Here is a 19,528-nt window from a genome sequence, read left to right on the forward strand (position 1 = left end):
GATTTATCTACCTTGTGTGTTTCTGCAATGTGGACACTCTTTCAAACAGCACTATTTATTTCCAAGAGCTCCTTGGCCTCCAAGGAGGTAAATATTGAGAAGAAGTTGAGTTTATAACAGGTAAAGATAACCACATTGGTCTTTAATTTGGCCTATTCTCTACCTTTTAATATTGTTTACAATTTTTTTTAATGGAGAATTTATTCTGCATAAATTAGCCATGGTTGTGCAATAAATTCAGCTTAACTGTCAGGAATATAATCTTTGGTCTCAATCACAGTGAAAGGAATCAACTGGATTGATTTTGTCCTCAGCATATCTGAAATATACATACAATCTATATTTAGTTCATGTTAATAGATTTGATTTACATTTTGCCTTTCTGATTTGTGGCTCTCAAAATGGAAAATATTTCAGAGGAAAAACTATTATTTTTCGCAAATGTACGTTCGGTTCGCCAACATGAGATCCCATCCACACATAAGCAGCCATTACATCCATTGACTTGAGAGGAGCAGCACACATTTGAGGCACGAGACCAAAAAAAAGCGCTGATCGGTGGGGAATCACAGTAGAGTGATCCCAAAAAAAGCATTAAATTAGTGGGCTTGCAGGAGCAGAGACCTGAGGGAGGTCAAAGGAGTGTGATCCACAAAATGGAATCGAACCACTGAACGAGCCCTCCGGAAAAGGAGGTGAGGAGTAAAAATACTGGGACTGTCGTTGGGAGGAACCCAGGTCCCAATAAGGGGAGGCCCCGATGTAGGCCTCTGCAGGCGGAGGTATACCAGAAAAAGCCCAGGAAAGCAGACGGGAGTTTCCTGGGTCCCAATAAGGGGCTGGGGCAGAGGCAGGGCAGCAAGAGCCTGAGGAGGAAGGCCTCCAAGAAGAGTGCCTGTGGCGCTTTATTAGCACCAAAAATCCAGCTGGCCTGCCAGGGTGCAGTATCCCAGCTGAGGAGCAGCAAGGCCAATCTACCTCTGTTGGAGGTGGGATCAGATAGTGTATTATTACCACTGATGCTTCTGTTCGGCAGGCAGTGAAGGGGTTTAAAATTGAATTTTACCCACAGAAACCCCTCTGATAAGGAGAAGGGGTTTATATACATCCATGCAGAGACCATAACTGATGGAGGCTGTACATGCCAAGATCCTGGAGTTAAAACGGAAAAACTTTATGGAACATTGTAACCAAGAAAAACATGAGTTTGTATCAAATATCTTCACGTGACCCAAAAGAAGTGGCGGCACTAGAGTGATACTGGAACTATCGGATCTTAACAAGTATGTCTTGTACAGGCATTTTAAAATGGATAACATATATTCTGTGTTGTCTATATTACATAAAGGCTATTACATGACCTCAATAGATTTGCAAGGCTTTGCTGTATGGGCCGAGCTCAGCACCCAGGGCATTTACTGAAGCCAATGTTTGCAAGGCTCAGGAAAGAGGGGCACATGGTAATGGATTACTTAGACAATACTCTTATCGTGGGCAGATCGTTCAAGGAAACAAGAAGAGCAGTAGCAACCACCTCGAGATTATTAAAGTACGTGGGGTTTCTCATACCTTCCAAGAAAGAAGTGTTTGTGCCTACCAAGAGGTTAAAATTCCTCGGCTTCATTATTGATACAAAAGACATGAAAGTTACCTTGCCAGAGGATAAAGTGGCAGAGATTAGGACAGCAGAGGCCTCATGGTGGAGTGTCAAACCTCCATAAAAAAGGTGCCAGGTTGATTGGGAAGCTGGTGGCGGCTTTTCCAACAGTACAATATGGCCCGCTAAATTATAGGTTCCTGGAAAGGGACAAAATCTCTGCACTTTAGGCAGCCGGGGGACATTTTGAAAAGCCCATGAGGCTAACAAGTGAGGCAAGATCCAACCTGGTATGGTGGATTGGCCATATCAAGCTCAGGAAGGTGGACCTGGAGATCAGGTCAGACACCTGTGGTGATGGTTGGGGAGCCACGAATCTATAGGTCTCAAATGGGGGGTAGATGGATGGACATAGAGCTCAGGGAGGCCTCAAAATGAGGCATCAATTATTTGGAAATGCTAGTGGGGTTTCTAGCGCTAAAGTCTTTCTGTGCAAGGGAAGCTGACATTCATGTACTGCTGAGGTTAGATAACACTTCAGCAGTGGCCTACATCAGTAATATGGAGGCCTTAAATCTCCTTCCTTTAACATGTTAGCCATTAAGACTTGGCACTGATGTATTCAGAGGAGCATTTGGGTTACTACCACCAACCTGCTGGGTCAGATCAATACCCTGTTGGGTCTGATATCCAGGAAATTCAATGATAGCACTGAGTGGACTCTGGGGAAGAAATACTTTAAATGGCTAGCAGACACCTTTGGCATGCCGGAGATCAATATCTTTGCATCCAGGCTGAATGCCGAGGTTCCAAAGATCATGTCCTGGCTGCCGGATCCCCAAGCTGAGGCCATTGACACCTTTATCCTAGACAGGTTAAAATTTAACTTTTATTTGTTCCCCCGTTCGCCTTAGTGGCGAAGTGCCTGAATAAGGTACAGGAAGACCATGCGTCAGTATTGCTGGTAGTGCCTAATTGACCTTCCCAACGTTGGTTCCCCATACTCCTTAGGCTTATGGTGGGGAGTCCATTGGTATTCATGTAAAGCAAATGTCTGCTTACCCAACCGGTGTCAAAGATATCTCATCCATTGTCTCACTTAAGTCTGTTAGGTTGCAGGGTCGGAGAGTGAGGATCAACATAAACACTCTGCAGCTTAGAATTCTGGACATTCTGCGGGCATCTTGGAGAAAGTCTACTCAAAAACAGAATGCCTCCTATGTGGAGAAATGGAAAAAAGTACTGTGCACAAATCAGAATGAATGACCAGTCAGCCTCTATTGAAGGTGTATTGAGTTTTCTAACCAATATGTTTTATGTGCAGGGGGCCAACTACAGCATGGTGAATACAGCAGAGTGCGCACTGGTTGCTTTCTTGATGCTCCAGGACTCTGAAAATGAGATGATGAACCACCCTCTGATCAAAAGATTCATGAAAGGAGTGTTCCACTTGCTTCCCCCAGTACCCTGATATAAGGAAAATTGTTTTGGACTATCTAAAGCTACTATCACCAACTTCCAGTTTGGATTTATGTAGCCTATCCCATAAGCTGATAATGCTGGTGGCCTTGGCATCGGCCCAGAGGGTACAAACTTGGTCTCACATTCATATGGATCATATCTGTTAGGAGGAGGACTGTGTAAGCATTTAAGTTACAGACATTTTGAAACATAACAGGCAAGTGAGAATTGGGACATGAATTTCATTGTTTGCGTATGGGGAAGATGAATGATTATGTGCGTTGAATTGTTTAAAAAGAAACGTTATATGTACAAAACATATTAGACTAAATGAGAAATACCTCTTTATATGCTATAAGAAACCGCAGCAGTGGTTAGATGGCGGATGGAGGTCATGAAAGTGGCTGGAGTGGATATTTCTCAGTTTGGGTCCCATTCAACTAGAGCAGAAGCGACCTCGGCAGGCAATAGGGCCGAGGTCCCTTTATGGGATATCTTCGCCAGGTGGGATGGAGTAATGAGAGAACCTTTAATAGGTTCTACAATAAACCTTTAAACTCAAAGGGGCTAAGTTACACGGCTTCCATCCTATATGTGGCGGATTGAACAAGACCGTGGGAAGGGGACCCATTGAATTGATTATGGTCTGTCTGACCATCTGAAGAGGATAAACCACTGATCTACAAAACCTCAACATTGGCGAACCAACGTACATTGCCAAGTTTAAGGAGGAGTTAAACTCACACTTATCTGTGCAAAATTTGATGATTATTATTTAAGCAATGGGAGTTGGTTATTCAACGTTCCCACCTCTCCCTCACCCTCTTTTGTCTTGTTTATGGATAAAGATGTTTTGATTGCAATAAACATGTTCAATCACAGGTTTGTGTTATGGTTCATTCATCTAGTTTTGCTCATTTAAGTTCAGTGGCTTCTCTCCTCTGGGCTCTAAAGGAATGGCTGTGCATGCATGGAAGGGATCTCATATTGACTCACCAACACACATTGATGAAATAATAATCATCAAACGTATGCAGTGAAGTGCTCATTTAACTCCTCATTATTAAAAATAATGTGTGTTCTTGATCTTCCTATCACCATGTGTTGCAGATTTCAACTTTTCTCACAGCTATTAATCCAACACCAAATACACCCTAAATAAAATCACTAAAATGGATGCCCGTTGTCAGGGTGACACATCTCTTAATTGATAATCTATGCCCTTCATTGTTCAAATTTTGATATTATTTCTGATTTTGAATATTTTTACTGGTATTTCTATCTTTGAACACCACGACAAATATCCACTTGGCAGGAAATTAAAATCACAAGTACATCCAGCAATCATTCTTATTAATTTCACAAAACAAATTACTTGGATGAAGAAATAACCCAGACAAATTATTGTAACTATTCCATTTAACAAAATAGCTTTTTGGGTGAGAATCACACACACACACACACACACACACACACACACACACACACACACACACACACACACACACACACACACACACACACACACACACACACACACACACACAGAGTCAAGTTGAGGTCGAAGATTTATGCTCTGCCAACTCTGTTTATATTCACTCCCTTACTCTGACGTCAGTGTGACATCATTGTAGCACCAGCCTCTGACTGGCCTGCGTTCTCGCCATTACCTGCTGTTTCCTGCCATGTTGATGATGGCCGTTGGTAGCTGCAGGGCCCTCACGATTGTTGGCCATTTTGTGAGCCAGGTCACGACTCAGTATGTGCACCATTACACGACCGCGACCTCTCCCCCCAGAACTGGCGATCAGAGTGTCTGTTGCCGCTTTGGGCGGCCCACCTCTGTGTCACGGGGGCTGAGTCTCAACTGGCTGGCTAATTTCTACATGTGCTGTTTTCAGGCAGTTGAGGGTGAAGGTTTCCTCATTGCTAGCAATGTCCAATACACACATCGACCCAACATGCCTGACGACACTGTATGACCCCTCATATGGCTATTAGACGGGTGCTCAGTGCACTTCCCTTCACACAAAAATATATTCACATGTGCAAGTCCTTGGAGATGTAAAATTTAGGTTGGCTATGCGGCGGGGGCTGTGGAGGTGCCTGCTAAAAAAGGCCAGGGACTGCCATTGCCCATCAATTAGCTCTTTGAGGTCCTCTCTGACTGCTGTGCTGGAGGCGTCCACTATGAGGGTGGTCAGCACCTCCAGCCTGGGTGAACTAGAAGAGTAACATTGGCCAGAACATCCTTTGCCTTGTGAACTGCCTCTGAGGCCTCCCCATTCCAGGCAATGTCTTTATTTTTACTCACCATGAGCGCAAGAATTGAGTGCATGATCCAAGCTGCTGCCAATATAAATCGATTGTAGAAGTTGATCATAGTGGTGAACTCCTGCAGCCCTTCACGGTGTGAGGCTTTTTGAACTGCCGAACGGCCTCCACCTTCTCAACCAGTGGTTTTGCCGCATATCTGTCAACCCAGGAAGTAAATTTTCTCCTGCCCAAACTGATACTTGGCAAGGTTAATGGTCAGCCTGAACTCCTGCAGGAGGATGAATAGTTGGCTGTGGTGGGCCGTGTGCTCTGTAGATGAAAGCAAATGGAAGGTCCTGGCCCACTGCATCCATCAGCCGTTGAAAGGTCTGAGCAGCTTTCTTAAGCCCGAACAGGCTGAAAGGGGTGATTATGGCAGTTTTGGGTATATCCTTGGGGTACAGTGGGATTTGATGATAATCCCTGATTAAATCAACCTTTTAAAACACTCATGCCCATTGTAAGTGGTGGTAATGTCTTGGATATGAGTCATGGGGTATCTGTCCAGTGTGAAGCATTGGTAAACACTACAGGGATTCCACCCTTCTGCTGCCTTTAGAACCATGTACATGGGGTGTCTGACTGCCACACTATCTCCAACTCCTCCATTTTCTTAATTTCCTCTTTGACAAGGGCAAGTTTATCAGGGGAAAAGTGGCGCGCCCTCAGTTAAGATGCAATGCCTTACCCCATGCTTTGGTTCCAAGGAGAAGAATTGTGGCACCACGATTGTGGGGAAATCTGCTAGGATGCATGTGTAGGTGTTGTCGGAGACAGCATGATGGATTCGGGGGTGGGCGGTGGGGGAAGGATACTTATTATGGCAATGATTTCCATGAGAATCCGCCTTCCCAACCGAAAGTCCCACACGTGGAGGAGGCTGTCATATTGGCCCACTGCCTCAGCCATTAATAACGCAGGGTAGGTGGCAACGACAGGCTCCTGCACCCCATTATTGATGATAATAGCAATATGGCTGGGTAAGGAGGTCCACTTTCCTATCTCTCTGCCGTGGACTTGTTGTCGGCTGGGGTCAGGGCTTGGTGATCTGTTCCACTGAGGTGCCATTTTCTTTCTTCGCTCTCCAGAGCCCGTCTGCCTGGGCTGTGACTTTCCTCGGGTCGCTGAAGTCCTCATTAGCGAGCAAGAGTGGAATATCCTCAGGCAGCTGCTCCAGGAAAATCTGCTCAAAAAAGCAGACAAGGCTTGTGCCCCTTAGGGAGTGCAAGCATCTCACTTATGCGGGCGGATGGGACCCTGTCCCCCAAAAAGTGTTTTATATGTCCAGTGTGCAATGAACAGCCATCATGTAGAAGGGCCTTCCTCTACTCACCATTGTTAGGCAATAGTAGAACAATGGTTCTGAAGCAGAAACTAAATTATTTTCATTCCTTTAAGGGCTGGGATCTGCTATGGCAGAGAAGTCTTTTAAGTAGCACGAAAGCAGGCCTTGTTATTGAATGCTGACTTCTGCACACAATGGGTTGCACTGTGGACTGCATTTACACAAGTTAATTCTGTGCATGCAAAATCAAAATTAACAATGAAACTGAAAGATGAGTCACAGCTTTGTTGCAGATGCCACAGGTAAGCAGTTGTATTTGGTGACCATTTATCTCAGACATATCCATCATGGAATGACAATAAATATTGTTTAACACAATAACAAGGGAAATTAGAGACAGCATTGGGTCCAAAGAGAGAGCATATCAATTGGCCAAAAAAAGTACCGCAACCGAAGACTGGGAGCAGTTCAAGATGTAGCAAAGGAGGACAAAGGGATTAATCAAGAGAGCAAAAATAAATTACAAAAGTAAGTTTGCGGCAAATATAAAAACCGACTGCAAAAGCTTTTATAAATATGTCAAGAGGAAAAGATTGGTGAAATCCAGAGTAGGTCCTTTGCAGTCGGAATCAGGGGAATATATAATGGGGAATAAGGAAATGGCAGACCAATTAAATTCTTACTTAAGTTCTGTTTTTACAAGAGGATACAAATAACCTCCCAAGGATGTTGGGAAACATAGAGACTAATGCAAGGGAGGAACTGAAAGAAATCAGTATCTCTAAGGACATGGTCTTGGGGAAATTAATGGAATTGAAGGCAGATAAATCCCAAGGGCCTGATAATCTACATCCTAGGGTACTCAAGGAAGTGGCCATTCAGATAGCAGATGCTTTAAGAATTATTTTCCAGAACTCGATAGACTCAGGATCAGTACCCATGGATTGGAGGGTAGCTAATGTTACCCCACTATTTAAAAAGGGGGGTAGAGAAAAAGCGGGGAATTTTCGGCCAGTGAGCCTTACATCAGTAGTGGGCAAAATGATGGAATCCATTATTAAGGATGTAATAGCGGAGCATATGACTAGCAGAGAAGGGATCGGACGGAGTCAACATGGATTTACAAAAGGTAAATCGTGCTTGAAAAATCTATTGGAATTATTTGAGATGGTGACAGGTAAAATAGATGGGGGAGAGCCAGGGGATGTGGTGTACCTGGACTTCCAAAAGGCCTTCGATAAGGTCCCGCATAAATGACTGGCTTCCAAAATCAAGGCTCATGGGGTTGGGGGCAAAGTATTGATGTGGATTGAGAACTGGCTGGCAGGTAGAAGACAGAGAGTTGGGATAAATGGCTCATTTTCTGAGTGGCAGGCGGTGACCAGTGGGGTACCACAGGGATCTGTACTGGGACCCCAGCTGTTCACAATTTACATTAATGATCTGGATGAGGGGATTGGATGTAATATCTCCAAATTTGCAGATGACACTAAGCTAGGAGGGGTTGTGTGCACGGAAGAGGGGGTCAGGAAGCTCCAGAGTGATTTGGATAAACTGAGGAACTGGGCAGATACATGGCAAATGCACTACAATGTGGATAAATGTGAGGTTAACCACTTTGGTAATACAAACCGGAGGGCAGATTACTATTTGAATGGCAATAGATTAAGAGATGGGGAAGTGCAGAGAGACCTAGGGGTACTTGTACATCAGTGTCTGAAGGCGAGCATGCAGGTACAGCAGGAGGTTAAAAAGGAAAATGGTATGTTGGCCTTCATATCAAGAGGGTTTGAGTATAGGAACAAGGATACCTTACTGCAGCTGTACAGGGCCTTGGTGAGACCACACCTGGAGTATTGTGTGCAGTTTTGGTCACCTTATCTAAGGAAGGATGTTCTTGCAATGGAGGGAGTGCAGAGGCGATTCACCAGGCTGATACCTGGAATGGCAGGAATGACTTATGAGGAAAGATTGCGCAAAATGGGATTGTACTCCCTGGAGTTTAGAAGATTGAGAGGGGATCTCATAGAGACATATAAAATTCTGGCAGGACCGGACAGAATGGATGCAGATGGGATGTTTCCAATGTTGGGAAAATCCAGAACCCGGGGCCATGGTTTGAGGATAATAGGCAAACCATTTAGGACCGAGATGAGGAGGAATTTCTTTACCCAGAGGGTGGTGAATCTGTGGAATTCATTGCCACAGAGGTCAGTAGAGGCAGGTTCATTAAATATATTTAAGAGGGAATTAGATATATTTCTTCAGTATATGGGTATTAAAGGTTACGGAGAGAAGGCGGGGACGGGGTACTGAACTTTAAGATCAGCCATGATCTCGTTGAATGGCGGAGCAGGCTCGAAGGGTCAAATGACCTACTCCTGCTCCTATCTTCTATGTTTCTGTAGATATTTGGAGTTTGAACCCTTCTTTAATCTTAATCCCTGTCAGTCCAGGTCAATGGGATGGTTAATTTGCAATAATTGTGAATGGCATACAGTGAACAAAGCAGCCAATCACAGTGAGAAAGTTTCACCAGAAGTAAACAAGGAAAGGCTATTACCTGTGTTTTAAAGGTTTAAAAAATTTAGTGGAAAGCAGGATCAATGAAGCAAAGTTTTTAAGATGTTTGTAACAGTTTTGTAAACACCCTCTGCTGGTCACACAACAAAAAAAAAGCTTGCAGAATAAAGCAGCTGTTCATTTACGAGTTTGATTTTAGTTAATATTAGCAAGGAATGATATTTTTGCATGAATGTGCACATTTATTATGAAATATTAATTATTTTTGCATTAAAATCTGTTAGCCAAGAAGCCCTATCCCATTATGCACCACAAATGCTATGAAATGGATTTTTTTTTAATGAGTAAATTTTCACACACCCAAGGGATGCATCATTTAATGAAAGTGATTGTCTTAATTCTTGAAGCTGGACTTACAAGAGGGGTTCAGGCTCATTTCTGGTTGTTAAAGGTTCCAAGTCATCCAATATTAGCCAAGTTTCCATTGCTACACATGAGTTTATGATCTTGTCTCCTGTAAACACTTTGTGCCAATATCTGCATGCAGAGCCCCCTTTCCCCAAGACAATCTTCCTGAATGAATTACTTACAGTTTCAGATTTATTGTCAGAGTACATACATGACATCACATACAACCCTGAGGTTTCTTTTCCTGTGGGTGAAGAAGATTTGCCACTTATTGGTACTACAAAAAATATTGATTGAACATACACATATAAATGAGTAAAAGATGTAAACAAACTGAATGTGTAATACAAAGAGAAAAAAAATTATAAATAAAATGCAAAAGTACGAGTCTTTAAATGAGTCCCTGATTGAGTTTGTTGTTGAGGAGTCTGATGGTGGAGGGGTAGCAGCTGTTCCTGAATCTGGTTGGGCAAATCTTGTGGCACCTATGCCTCTTTCCTGATGTTAGCAGTGAGATCAGAGCATGTGCTGGGTGATGTGGATCCTTGATGATTGCTGCTGCTCTCTGAAAGCAACATTCCCTGCACATGTCCTTGATGGTGGGGAGGGTTTTGCCAGTGATATCCTGGGCTGTGTCCATTATCTTTTGCAGAGCTTTCTGCCCAGGGGGTTTGGTATTCCAAAGATAAAAATCCTTCCAACTCTCTCCTTCTGAATCCTTTCGTGCCATCTCTCAAACCTTGTTTCATCCCATTACCCAGGTTTTCTCAACTCTACCCTTCTCCTCTTCCACAATTCAATCTGCACCCATTGAAAAGTCACATTTTTCACAGCCTATTCTACTGTGCCCAAAGTTTGTGCACTTTTCTGACTAATCAGCCAATGCCACCCACTCCAATCTCAAACAACAACCCTCCAAACTGGTTGAATAACCCTCATCTGTGTAAATGCATCCACATCAATTTCAACAATACGTATCCATCTAAAACAATGATTGTCAGAAGTTAATGGAATGAATGAATTTGAGGCAAAATACAACCCACTTAATATAGAAATTCACTAATGTACATCAATTAGTAAAGGACACTAGGGATGTATTTGTAGGCATGAATTGTCTTGTCCCATCACAGCTACTTAATCAAACAGTTTCACAGAATTTCTATAAAATAAACTGGCTATGCAATTACCAATTTCAATTATAAGTCATGAAATAATCAGGGTTATTATGGTAACACTGGTACATTGAAAGCTTTGGGAATAAAGAAAGTGTAATGTTTGCAGGCACAGTGTTGGAGGGAGCACACAATTATGAATTAGTTAATTGCAATTACCAAAGAAAAAATTTTTCCCCTGTTTGGCTCCTCATTTTAAGGTATTCCTGACATTCAGGTCACTGTTCATATGACCTATAATAAATACATTTGGTCTTATTATACATACAGAACTGAACTTTGTTTACCTCCATTGGCTAATATAAGTAAACTGAGGATCCATCCATTCAGAAAATGCCTTGAAAACCAAATACGTGTATGGCAATAGATTTAGTAGATGAGAATGATGGCTTGAATTAATTCTATGGCTTTAGGTCAGACTTTGTCCCAGCTTCTAAAGATTTCAAGGATAACTGGTGCCTTTGTGGATAATCTTTCTTTCCATCCCTCTAATAGAGGGTGTTAAAATTATGACCACAGAAGAAATGCGGTGCTTTAATATAGTTGTGACTTATTGAGAAAAATACATTGAAATAAAAATGTCAAGCATATCTGGAAATTTAGAAACTTTATCATAAATTGTTTGGAGGTGTAGGGGAAGAGGTAATATCTGGCCAAACACCAACTAGAGAAAAGAAAATGCTAGAAATACTCAATGGGTCAGGGCATATCCCTGGGAAGAGAATTAGAGTCAACATTTCAGGTCAGAGATCATTCATTAGATCTGCAAAAGAGAATTTAAAAAATCTTGTAAAGCTGCAAAGAAGTTGAGAGAGGGATGTCTGCAGTGACACAGGGAATAATCTGTAAACAATGCCATACACAAAAATGCTGGAGAAACTTGGCAGGTCATGCAACCACCATAAGAAGTAAAAGGAATTCCTGACAAAGGGCTGAAACCTGAAATGTTGGTTTTCCTTCCTTTTTCATGGATCTGCTAAGTTTCACCAGCACATTTGTGCATTGCACTCAATATCATCATTTGAAAATTTTCTGGTAAATAAGGTTGTTTAATATTTGGCTCATTCTTGATAGCCTAAGACGTGAATTCTGAAATATTTACTTCAGTTCTTTCATTGGGATACCTCAGCAAAATGACAGATTCATTTGCCTCTTTATAAATTGAACTCAATATCAATGTACATTTTTTTATAATCTTGCCTAAAATATCTGTTGTTTACTGTTGAAGACAAATAATCACTATTAAACCTCCTCCAATGGAAAGTATATCTCAGTTCACTCTTCTATTGTAAAAATTTATCCAAGTAATGGACCACTTCATTGAAATCATCAACTGAGTTTTTAGTCCTGATTACATATTCTTACTGCTGCTTTTCAATTTGTTCTCCACATCTTAAACTAGCTCTGCTGTCAATAATATCTGCATGACTCAAGAAGTTGTTAAAAGTTCTCACAAAACAAGGGGAATCACAGTCATGTTAGTAAAATCCATAGCGTATATTCAGGATTCAAATTCTGCATTTGATATGGTTTGCAATATCTAACAAAGTCCTTGATGCAATAGAGAAGGATTTGTTTTAATTTAAAGCACATTATTTTCAGGTAAATTCAACTGGCGGCACTGCCAAAGCTGCTGTAATGGGAGCACTACCGCTGGTGCAGATCAGAGAGAGTGGTTTGCTCCAAAGTGCTCAACTGCCCAGTCCGAATGCTGATGGCTCCATATGAGCTTTAAGTGGTCTGTTAAAGGAGTCAACAGTGTTGGTAAGTAAAATCCTGCAACCACGGAAGTCTGTGCCCAAGATAGCAGCACCTATGGTCGACAGCAGCCACGATGGGTTGCAGTCACCGGGCAGGAGTGGATCAGTGCACAGCACCAGAAATGGGAAGAGCGTCCCCCACCATTTGAGAAGGAGAAGCATGAGAGACAACACTACAGGACAGTGACCACAGCAATGGACCAGCCAGGGGTTCAGTGGCTGAGGAACCCACAAAGGCTGTGGCCGACTTGCAGTTGGGTGACCTGTACAGGCTGCTTTACACCGGCTCATGAAGCCAGGTATCAGAACTAGGATTCAGGAGGGTGTTAAGTGCAAGAAGGGGTCCCAAAGGGCCTCAGATGCTGATTGTATCAGAGGTTTGGATCTGGAGCTTGAGTTGCTGATGGATCAAACAGAAATCTGTGTGGCTTCAGGGGCTGTGGGATCACTGGAGGGAAATCCACGGAGACTCAGTGATTCTGAAGGGAGTCTCTTTTGATTCTCTTTCTCTCATAATACAAGGCACATCGGGCAATACTAATGGCAATTCTTTGTCTTATGACAGGCAGAAGGCAATTTTGTATAAAATGTTCTATACTGTTACTTGACAAATAAAGGAATCTTGAATCTTGAAATCTTAAATCTTATTATACTTAAATAAAGTAGCACCATAAAACCTAATAGACAACATTAGACAGCAGTGAGCCAAGATTTTGAGTAATCAATGATGAACTTTGATGGAATTCATTTTACTCACCCTTACAAATTGGAACAGGGAAATCCCATGCTGCAGTATTTCCTGAGCTGGCCATGCAGGTTAGCTGGGGATGTCCATCAAGTATATAACCTTGCACACAGGAATACATTATCTTGTCTCCAAGATCAAATCTTGAGCCATGAACAATACCTCCATGTGGCACACCAGGATTCCCACAAGTACTGCTCTGCAACTCTATGGAAGAAAAATTAAAATAACATGAGGATCATCTCCCACAAGAGCTTCCAAATTGATTCAACCTCTGAAATACATCTGGGCCTACTTTCCTTTTGATATTTGTATTTATTATAAAGTTACTGAAAATATAATTTTGTTTTTAATAACAATTTTTAACTACAAGAATTTTTTCCACACATGATAGAGTTACTTGTGGTTAGGAAGGCAGCATATTAACAATCAGAGTTAAATTGATCACTTTTGATCTTTTACTACTTTTCCTCTATGTGCCTCTTTTCCAATGCTTTTTTTTGGGGGGCAATTTGTCACAAACTATTATACCTTCTCATTAGTTCTCAAATTTAGGATTTGAAGGATCTTTCAATTTTATTGAACTTTTTGGTAATTGTATTCAATTTTAGAGTCTTAGTTTATATATTTTTTACACAAAATCATTGTATAAGAAATTTGATGTTGATATCATACAGCATTGATGAAGATGTGCAGTAAGGCACCTCTCAACCCACTCCGTAGACCTTTCAACTATAGATGAGTTTTGGCCAAAATCAGACAATTGATGAAGCAGACTGTGATAGTACAGATTCTATCACCAATGTGTCTATGTACAGATGCTAGTGTAGGATGATTGTGATTGGCAGAGAGTGTAGCCACACCTACTGGCAGATCTTAAAGGATTGCTCCCAGCCAGACCAGGTCATTTTGGACTGGTCGACCTACTTGTGATATGCTCCAGTCTTTTAGTTAATAAAAGCCTTGGTTTGGATCAACAAATCTTTGGTTCTTTTGACGCGCATTACAGAGACAAAACATTTAAAGGTAACGCACAGGAAGATCGAATGTATTGAAATTGTAAGTATCAAGTTCAACATTGCAAATGTGATCTTTACAATCTCAGCAAGATTTACTTTGTGACAATGACATGGATAATGAGTTCATTGTCATGTACATCACACAAAGTGCACATACACCAAATTTATTGCATGGAGTAGCCGAACGGGTACTCTGTAAAAAATAGTACACCTTAAATCAAAAAGCGATAATTAAACCAATAGTTATTAAATATTCAGTTACCATCATACAAAGTAAATGAAAGTGTCACTTATTACCATCAACCTTTTTGTGGTGTCAGAGCCGTCCTTGATTACTGTAAAAAGGGGAGATACAAGAGTTTGAGAGACATTGGGGAATTTTTAAAAAAATCAAACCTAGAAGAGCCTGTCTTCACAATTCTGTATCATTTCCCTGAGTTAGCAATGAAAACAAGTTGTGATCAGGGTGATGGGGGTCCTTTATGACATTAGCTGCCTTCTTGAGGCAGTGCCTCACATAGATGTATTCAATGGAAGGAAAGTTGAAGCAGTGGGGGGTGCAGTGCTAATCTTTTAGGTGCCAGAGCTCATTAAAAACCGTGACAAGGAGGTGAGTGAAGCAGCCCCATAAGGTGCCAGAGCAGTCCCATGAGGTACCAGAGTAGTGGAACAATGAGCTCTGTTAGCACTGCACCCTTGGGTCGAAGTCCTGGTTATGTTTGCTACTATCTGCAGGAGCAAGGGGGAGACGGCGGCCCCGGCCTCGGTCGAGTGTGGCAGGCGGAGGCCCCGGTCCGGGGAGGGAGTGGGAGGCAGCGGCCCCAGTCCGGGCACAGACAGAGCAGCTGCGGCCCCGGCCCCGGTCCGGGCGAAGGGTAGGCGGCGGCGGCCCCAATCCGGGCAGGAGCAAGGGGGAGATGGCGGCCCTGGCCTCGGTCGAGTGAGGCAGGCGCAGGCCCCGGTCCGGGCAGGGAGTGGGAGGCGGCGGCCCCAGTCCAGGCACAGGGAGAGCAGCAGCGGCCCCGGCCCCGGTCCGGGCGAAGGGTAGGCGGCGGCAGCCCCGATCTGGGCAGGAGCAAGGGGGAGACGGCGGCCCCGGCCTCGGTCGAGTGAGGCAGGCGGAGGCCCCGATCCGGGCAGAGAGTGGGAGGCGGCGGCCCCAGTCCAGGCACAGGGTGAGCTGCGGCGGCCTCGGCCCCGGTCCGGGCAGTATGGACCGACCTAGGAGGGGAGGCAGGCCCCTCCAGCCCGGGTAAGAAACCTGCATAGGAGAAGGCCACTCCGATATAAAACCTACGACCCAAGGACCTCGCTGCCACGTCCCAGCTTGCTTGGCCACGGCACACGAACCATGGGTGTAAAGGGTGGGGCCAGTACTGCGCGCACTGCACTCCACCTAAAAGCTCCTTTGCGCAGGCCCGAGGACAGGTCCACGTCCTCCCCCTCCACGTCCTCCCCCTCCACGTCCTCCCCCTCCACGTCCTCCCCCTCCACGTCCTCCCCCTCCACGTCCTCCCCCTCCACGTCCTCCCCCTCAAAAGATGCTCACAAACTCAAGCTAGCATGCTGGAACATCAGAACCATGCTAGACAAGGCTGACAGCCACCGACCTGAACATCGGTCTGCCCTCATTGCACATGAACTCCTCAGACTTCACATCGACATAGCCGCTCTCAGTGAAGTCCGCCTGGCAGATGTAGGCAGCCTCCAAGAACGCGGCGCGGGCTACACACTCTACTGGTCTGGCAAGCCTTCGGATGAACGACGCCTATCTGGTGTAGGCTTCATGGTCAAGAGCTTCATTGCCTCCAAACTCGAAAACCTTCCGACAGGCCTCTCAGACCGAATCATGTCCATGCGACTCCCCCTTCAAAACAAGCGTCGCATCACCCTCATCAGTGTCTACGCTCCAACCCTCCAGGCGGAACCAGCAGAAAAGGACAAGTTCTACACCGACCTGCGCAACCTCATCCAACGCACCCCTACAGCCGACAAGGTTGTCATCCCGGGGAACTTCAACGCTCGTGTCGGCAAAGACTCAGAAACCTGGCCAGGAATCCTGGGCAAGCATGGCGTCGGCAAGTGCAACGACAATGGGCGGCTCCTGTTGGAGCTCTGCACAGAACAGCGGCTTGTCATTACAAACACCCTTTTTCAGCAGAGGGACAGCCTTAAGACCATCTGGATGCATCCCCGATCCAAACACTGGCACCTCCTGGACTACATCCTGGTGCGAGAAAGTGACAAACGAGATGTGCTCCACACCAGGGTCATGCCTAGCGCAGAATGCCACACTGACCACCGGCTGGTTCGCTGCAAGCTCAACCTTCACTTCAAGCCAAAGCCCAGGAACAGTAAAGCCCCCAGAAAGAGGTTCAATGTTGGAAACCTGCAGTCAGACGAAGCGAGAGGAAACCTCCAGGCAAACCTCAAAGCAAAGCTCGACGATGCAACCTGCCTCACGGACCCGTCCCCTGAAACCCTCTGGGATCAGTTGAAGACTACCATACTGCAATCCACTGAAGAGGTACTGGGCTTCTCCTCCAGGAAAAACAAGGACTGGTTTGACGAAAACAGCCAGGAAATCCAGGAGCTGCTGGCAAAGAAGCGAGCTGCCCACCAGGCTCACCTTACAAAGCCGTCCTGTCCAAAGAAGAAACAAGCCTTCCGTTGCGCATGCAGCCATCTTCAGCGCAAACTCCGGGAGATCCAAAATGAGTGGTGGACTAGCCTCGCCAAACGAACCCAGCTCAGCGCGGACATTGGCGACTTCAGGGGTTTCTACGAGGCTCTAAAGGCTGTGTACGGCCCCTCATCCCAAGTCCAAAGCCCGCTGCGCAGCTCAGACGGCAAAGTCCTCCTCAGCGACAAGATCTCCATCCTCAACCGATGGTCAGAACACTTCCAATCTCTTTTCAGTGCCAACCGCTCAGTCCAAGATTCCGCCCTGCTCCAGCTCCCTCAACAGCCCCTAAGGCTAGAGCTGGATGAGGTCCTCACCCTGGATGAGACATATAAGGCAATCGAACAATTGAAAAGTGGCAAAGCAGCAGGTATGGATGGAATCCCCCCAGAGGTCTGGAAGGCTGGCGGCAAAACTCTGCATGCCAAACTGCATGAGTTTTTCAAGCTTTGTTGGGACCAAGGAAAACTGCCTCAGGATCTTCGTGATGCCACCATCATCACCCTGTACAAAAACAAAGGCGAGAAATCAGACTGCTCAAACTACAGGGGAATCACGTTGCTCTCCATTGCAGGCAAAATCTTTGCTAGGATTCTACTAAATAGAATAATACCTAGTGTCGCCGAGAATATTCTCCCAGAATCACAGTGCGGCTTTCGCGCAAACAGAGGAACTACTGACATGGTCTTTGCCCTCAGACAGCTCCAAGAAAAGTGCAGAGAACAAAACAAAGGACTCTACATCACCTTTGTTGACCTCACCAAAGCCTTCGACACCGTGAGCAGGAAAGGGCTTTGGCAAATACTAGAGCGCATTGGATGTCCCCCAAAGTTCCTCAACATGATTATCCAACTGCACGAAAACCAACAAGGTCGGGTCAGATTCAGCAATGAGCTCTCTGAACCCTTCTCCATTAACAATGGCGTGAAGCAAGGCTGTGTTCTCGCACCAACCCTCTTTTCAATCTTCTTCAGCATGATGCTGAACCAAGCCATGAAAGACCCCAACAATGAAGACGCTGTTTACATCCGGTACCGCACGGATGGCAGTCTCTTCAATCTGAGGCGCCTGCAAGCTCACACCAAGACACAAGAGAAACTTGTCCGTGAACTACTCTTTGCAGACGATGCCGCTTTAGTTGCCCATTCAGAGCCAGCTCTTCAGCGCTTGACGTCCTGCTTTGCGGAAACTGCCAAAATGTTTGGCCTGGAAGTCAGCCTGAAGAAAACTGAGGTCCTCCATCAGCCAGCTCCCCACCATGACTACCAGCCCCCCCACATCTCCATCGGGCACACAAAACTCAAATCGGTCAACCAGTTTACCTATCTCGGCTGCACCTTTTCTTCAGATGCAAGGATCGTCAATGAGATAGACAACAAACTCGCCAAGGCAAATAGCGCCTTTGGAAGACTACACAAAAGAGTCTGGATAAACAACCAACTGAAAAACCTCACAAAGATAAGCGTATACAGAGCCGTTGTCATACCCACACTCCTGTTCGGCTCCGAATCATGGGTCCTCTACCGGCATCACCTACGGCTCCTAGAACGCTTCCACCAGCGTTGTCTCCGCTCCATCCTCAACATCCATTGGAGCGCTTTCATCCCTAACGTCGAAGTACTCGAGATGGCAGAGGTCGACAGCATCGAGTCCACGCTGCTGAAGATCCAGCTGCGCTGGATGGGTCACGTCTCCAGAATGGAGGACCATCGCCTTCCCAAGATCGTGTTATATGGCGAGCTCTCCACTGGCCACCGTGACAGAGGTGCACCAAAGAAAAAGTACAAGGACTGCCTAAAGAAATCTCTTGGTGCCTGCCACATTGACCACCGCCAGTGGGCTGATATCACCTCAAACCGTGCATCTTGGCGCCTCACAGTTTGGCGGGCAGCAACCTCCTTTGAAGAAGACCGCAGAGCCCACCTCACTGACAAAAGGCAAAGGAGGAAAAACCCAACACCCAACCCCAACCAACCAATTTTCCCCTGCAGCCGCTGCAACCGTGTCTGCCTGTCCCGCATCGGACTTGTCAGCCACAAACGAGCCTGCAGCTGACGTGGACTTTTACCCCCTCCATAAATCTTCGTCCGCGAAGCCAAGCCAAAGAAGAATCTGCATTCCTGGAGACTGGAATTGCCAAACCAGGCTGTGATGCAACCAGTCAGTAAACTGCATGATTAATTTCTGAATCTCAAAAATATGAACATCCTCAGCACACCAACATTCGACCTCACTGGCACGTAAAGATCCTGTACTCTCAATATCTCTTCTTTAAATACCCTCCAAATCTCCTCTACATCCTTTTCAGAAAAAAGATCAGCCCATACAATTTTCTGCAAATCCCTTCTCATTTCTTCAAATCTGGCCTTCCCCCACTCGAAAACCTTCAACCTCAGACCCGACCTAACCCTTTCCATATTTAAGTTGAAGCTAATGGACCCATGATCACTGGATCCAAAATTCTCACCAATGCACACTTCCGTTACCTGCCCTCTTCCATTCCCTAACAATAAATCTAACACTGCCTCTCCTCCAGTAGGCAGCTCAACATACTGCTTC

The 19,528-nt window shown here is 45.0% G+C and overlaps 1 protein-coding gene across 1 annotated transcript in view; it reads right to left on the reverse strand.

The window, feature by feature from the left end:
- The window catches only part of LOC138753096 (CUB and sushi domain-containing protein 3-like), a 691,055-nt gene that overhangs the window by 164,882 nt on the left and 506,645 nt on the right, over window positions 1–19,528 (reverse strand). The window contains exon 4 of the mRNA XM_069915685.1: window positions 13,280–13,474. Within this exon, the coding sequence (XP_069771786.1) occupies window positions 13,280–13,474 (195 nt within the window). The remainder of the gene's footprint in view (window positions 1–13,279; window positions 13,475–19,528) is intronic.

Source organism: Narcine bancroftii, chromosome 2 (assembly GCF_036971445.1).
Source record: "Narcine bancroftii isolate sNarBan1 chromosome 2, sNarBan1.hap1, whole genome shotgun sequence".
NCBI classification, from domain to species: domain Eukaryota; kingdom Metazoa; phylum Chordata; class Chondrichthyes; order Torpediniformes; family Narcinidae; genus Narcine; species Narcine bancroftii.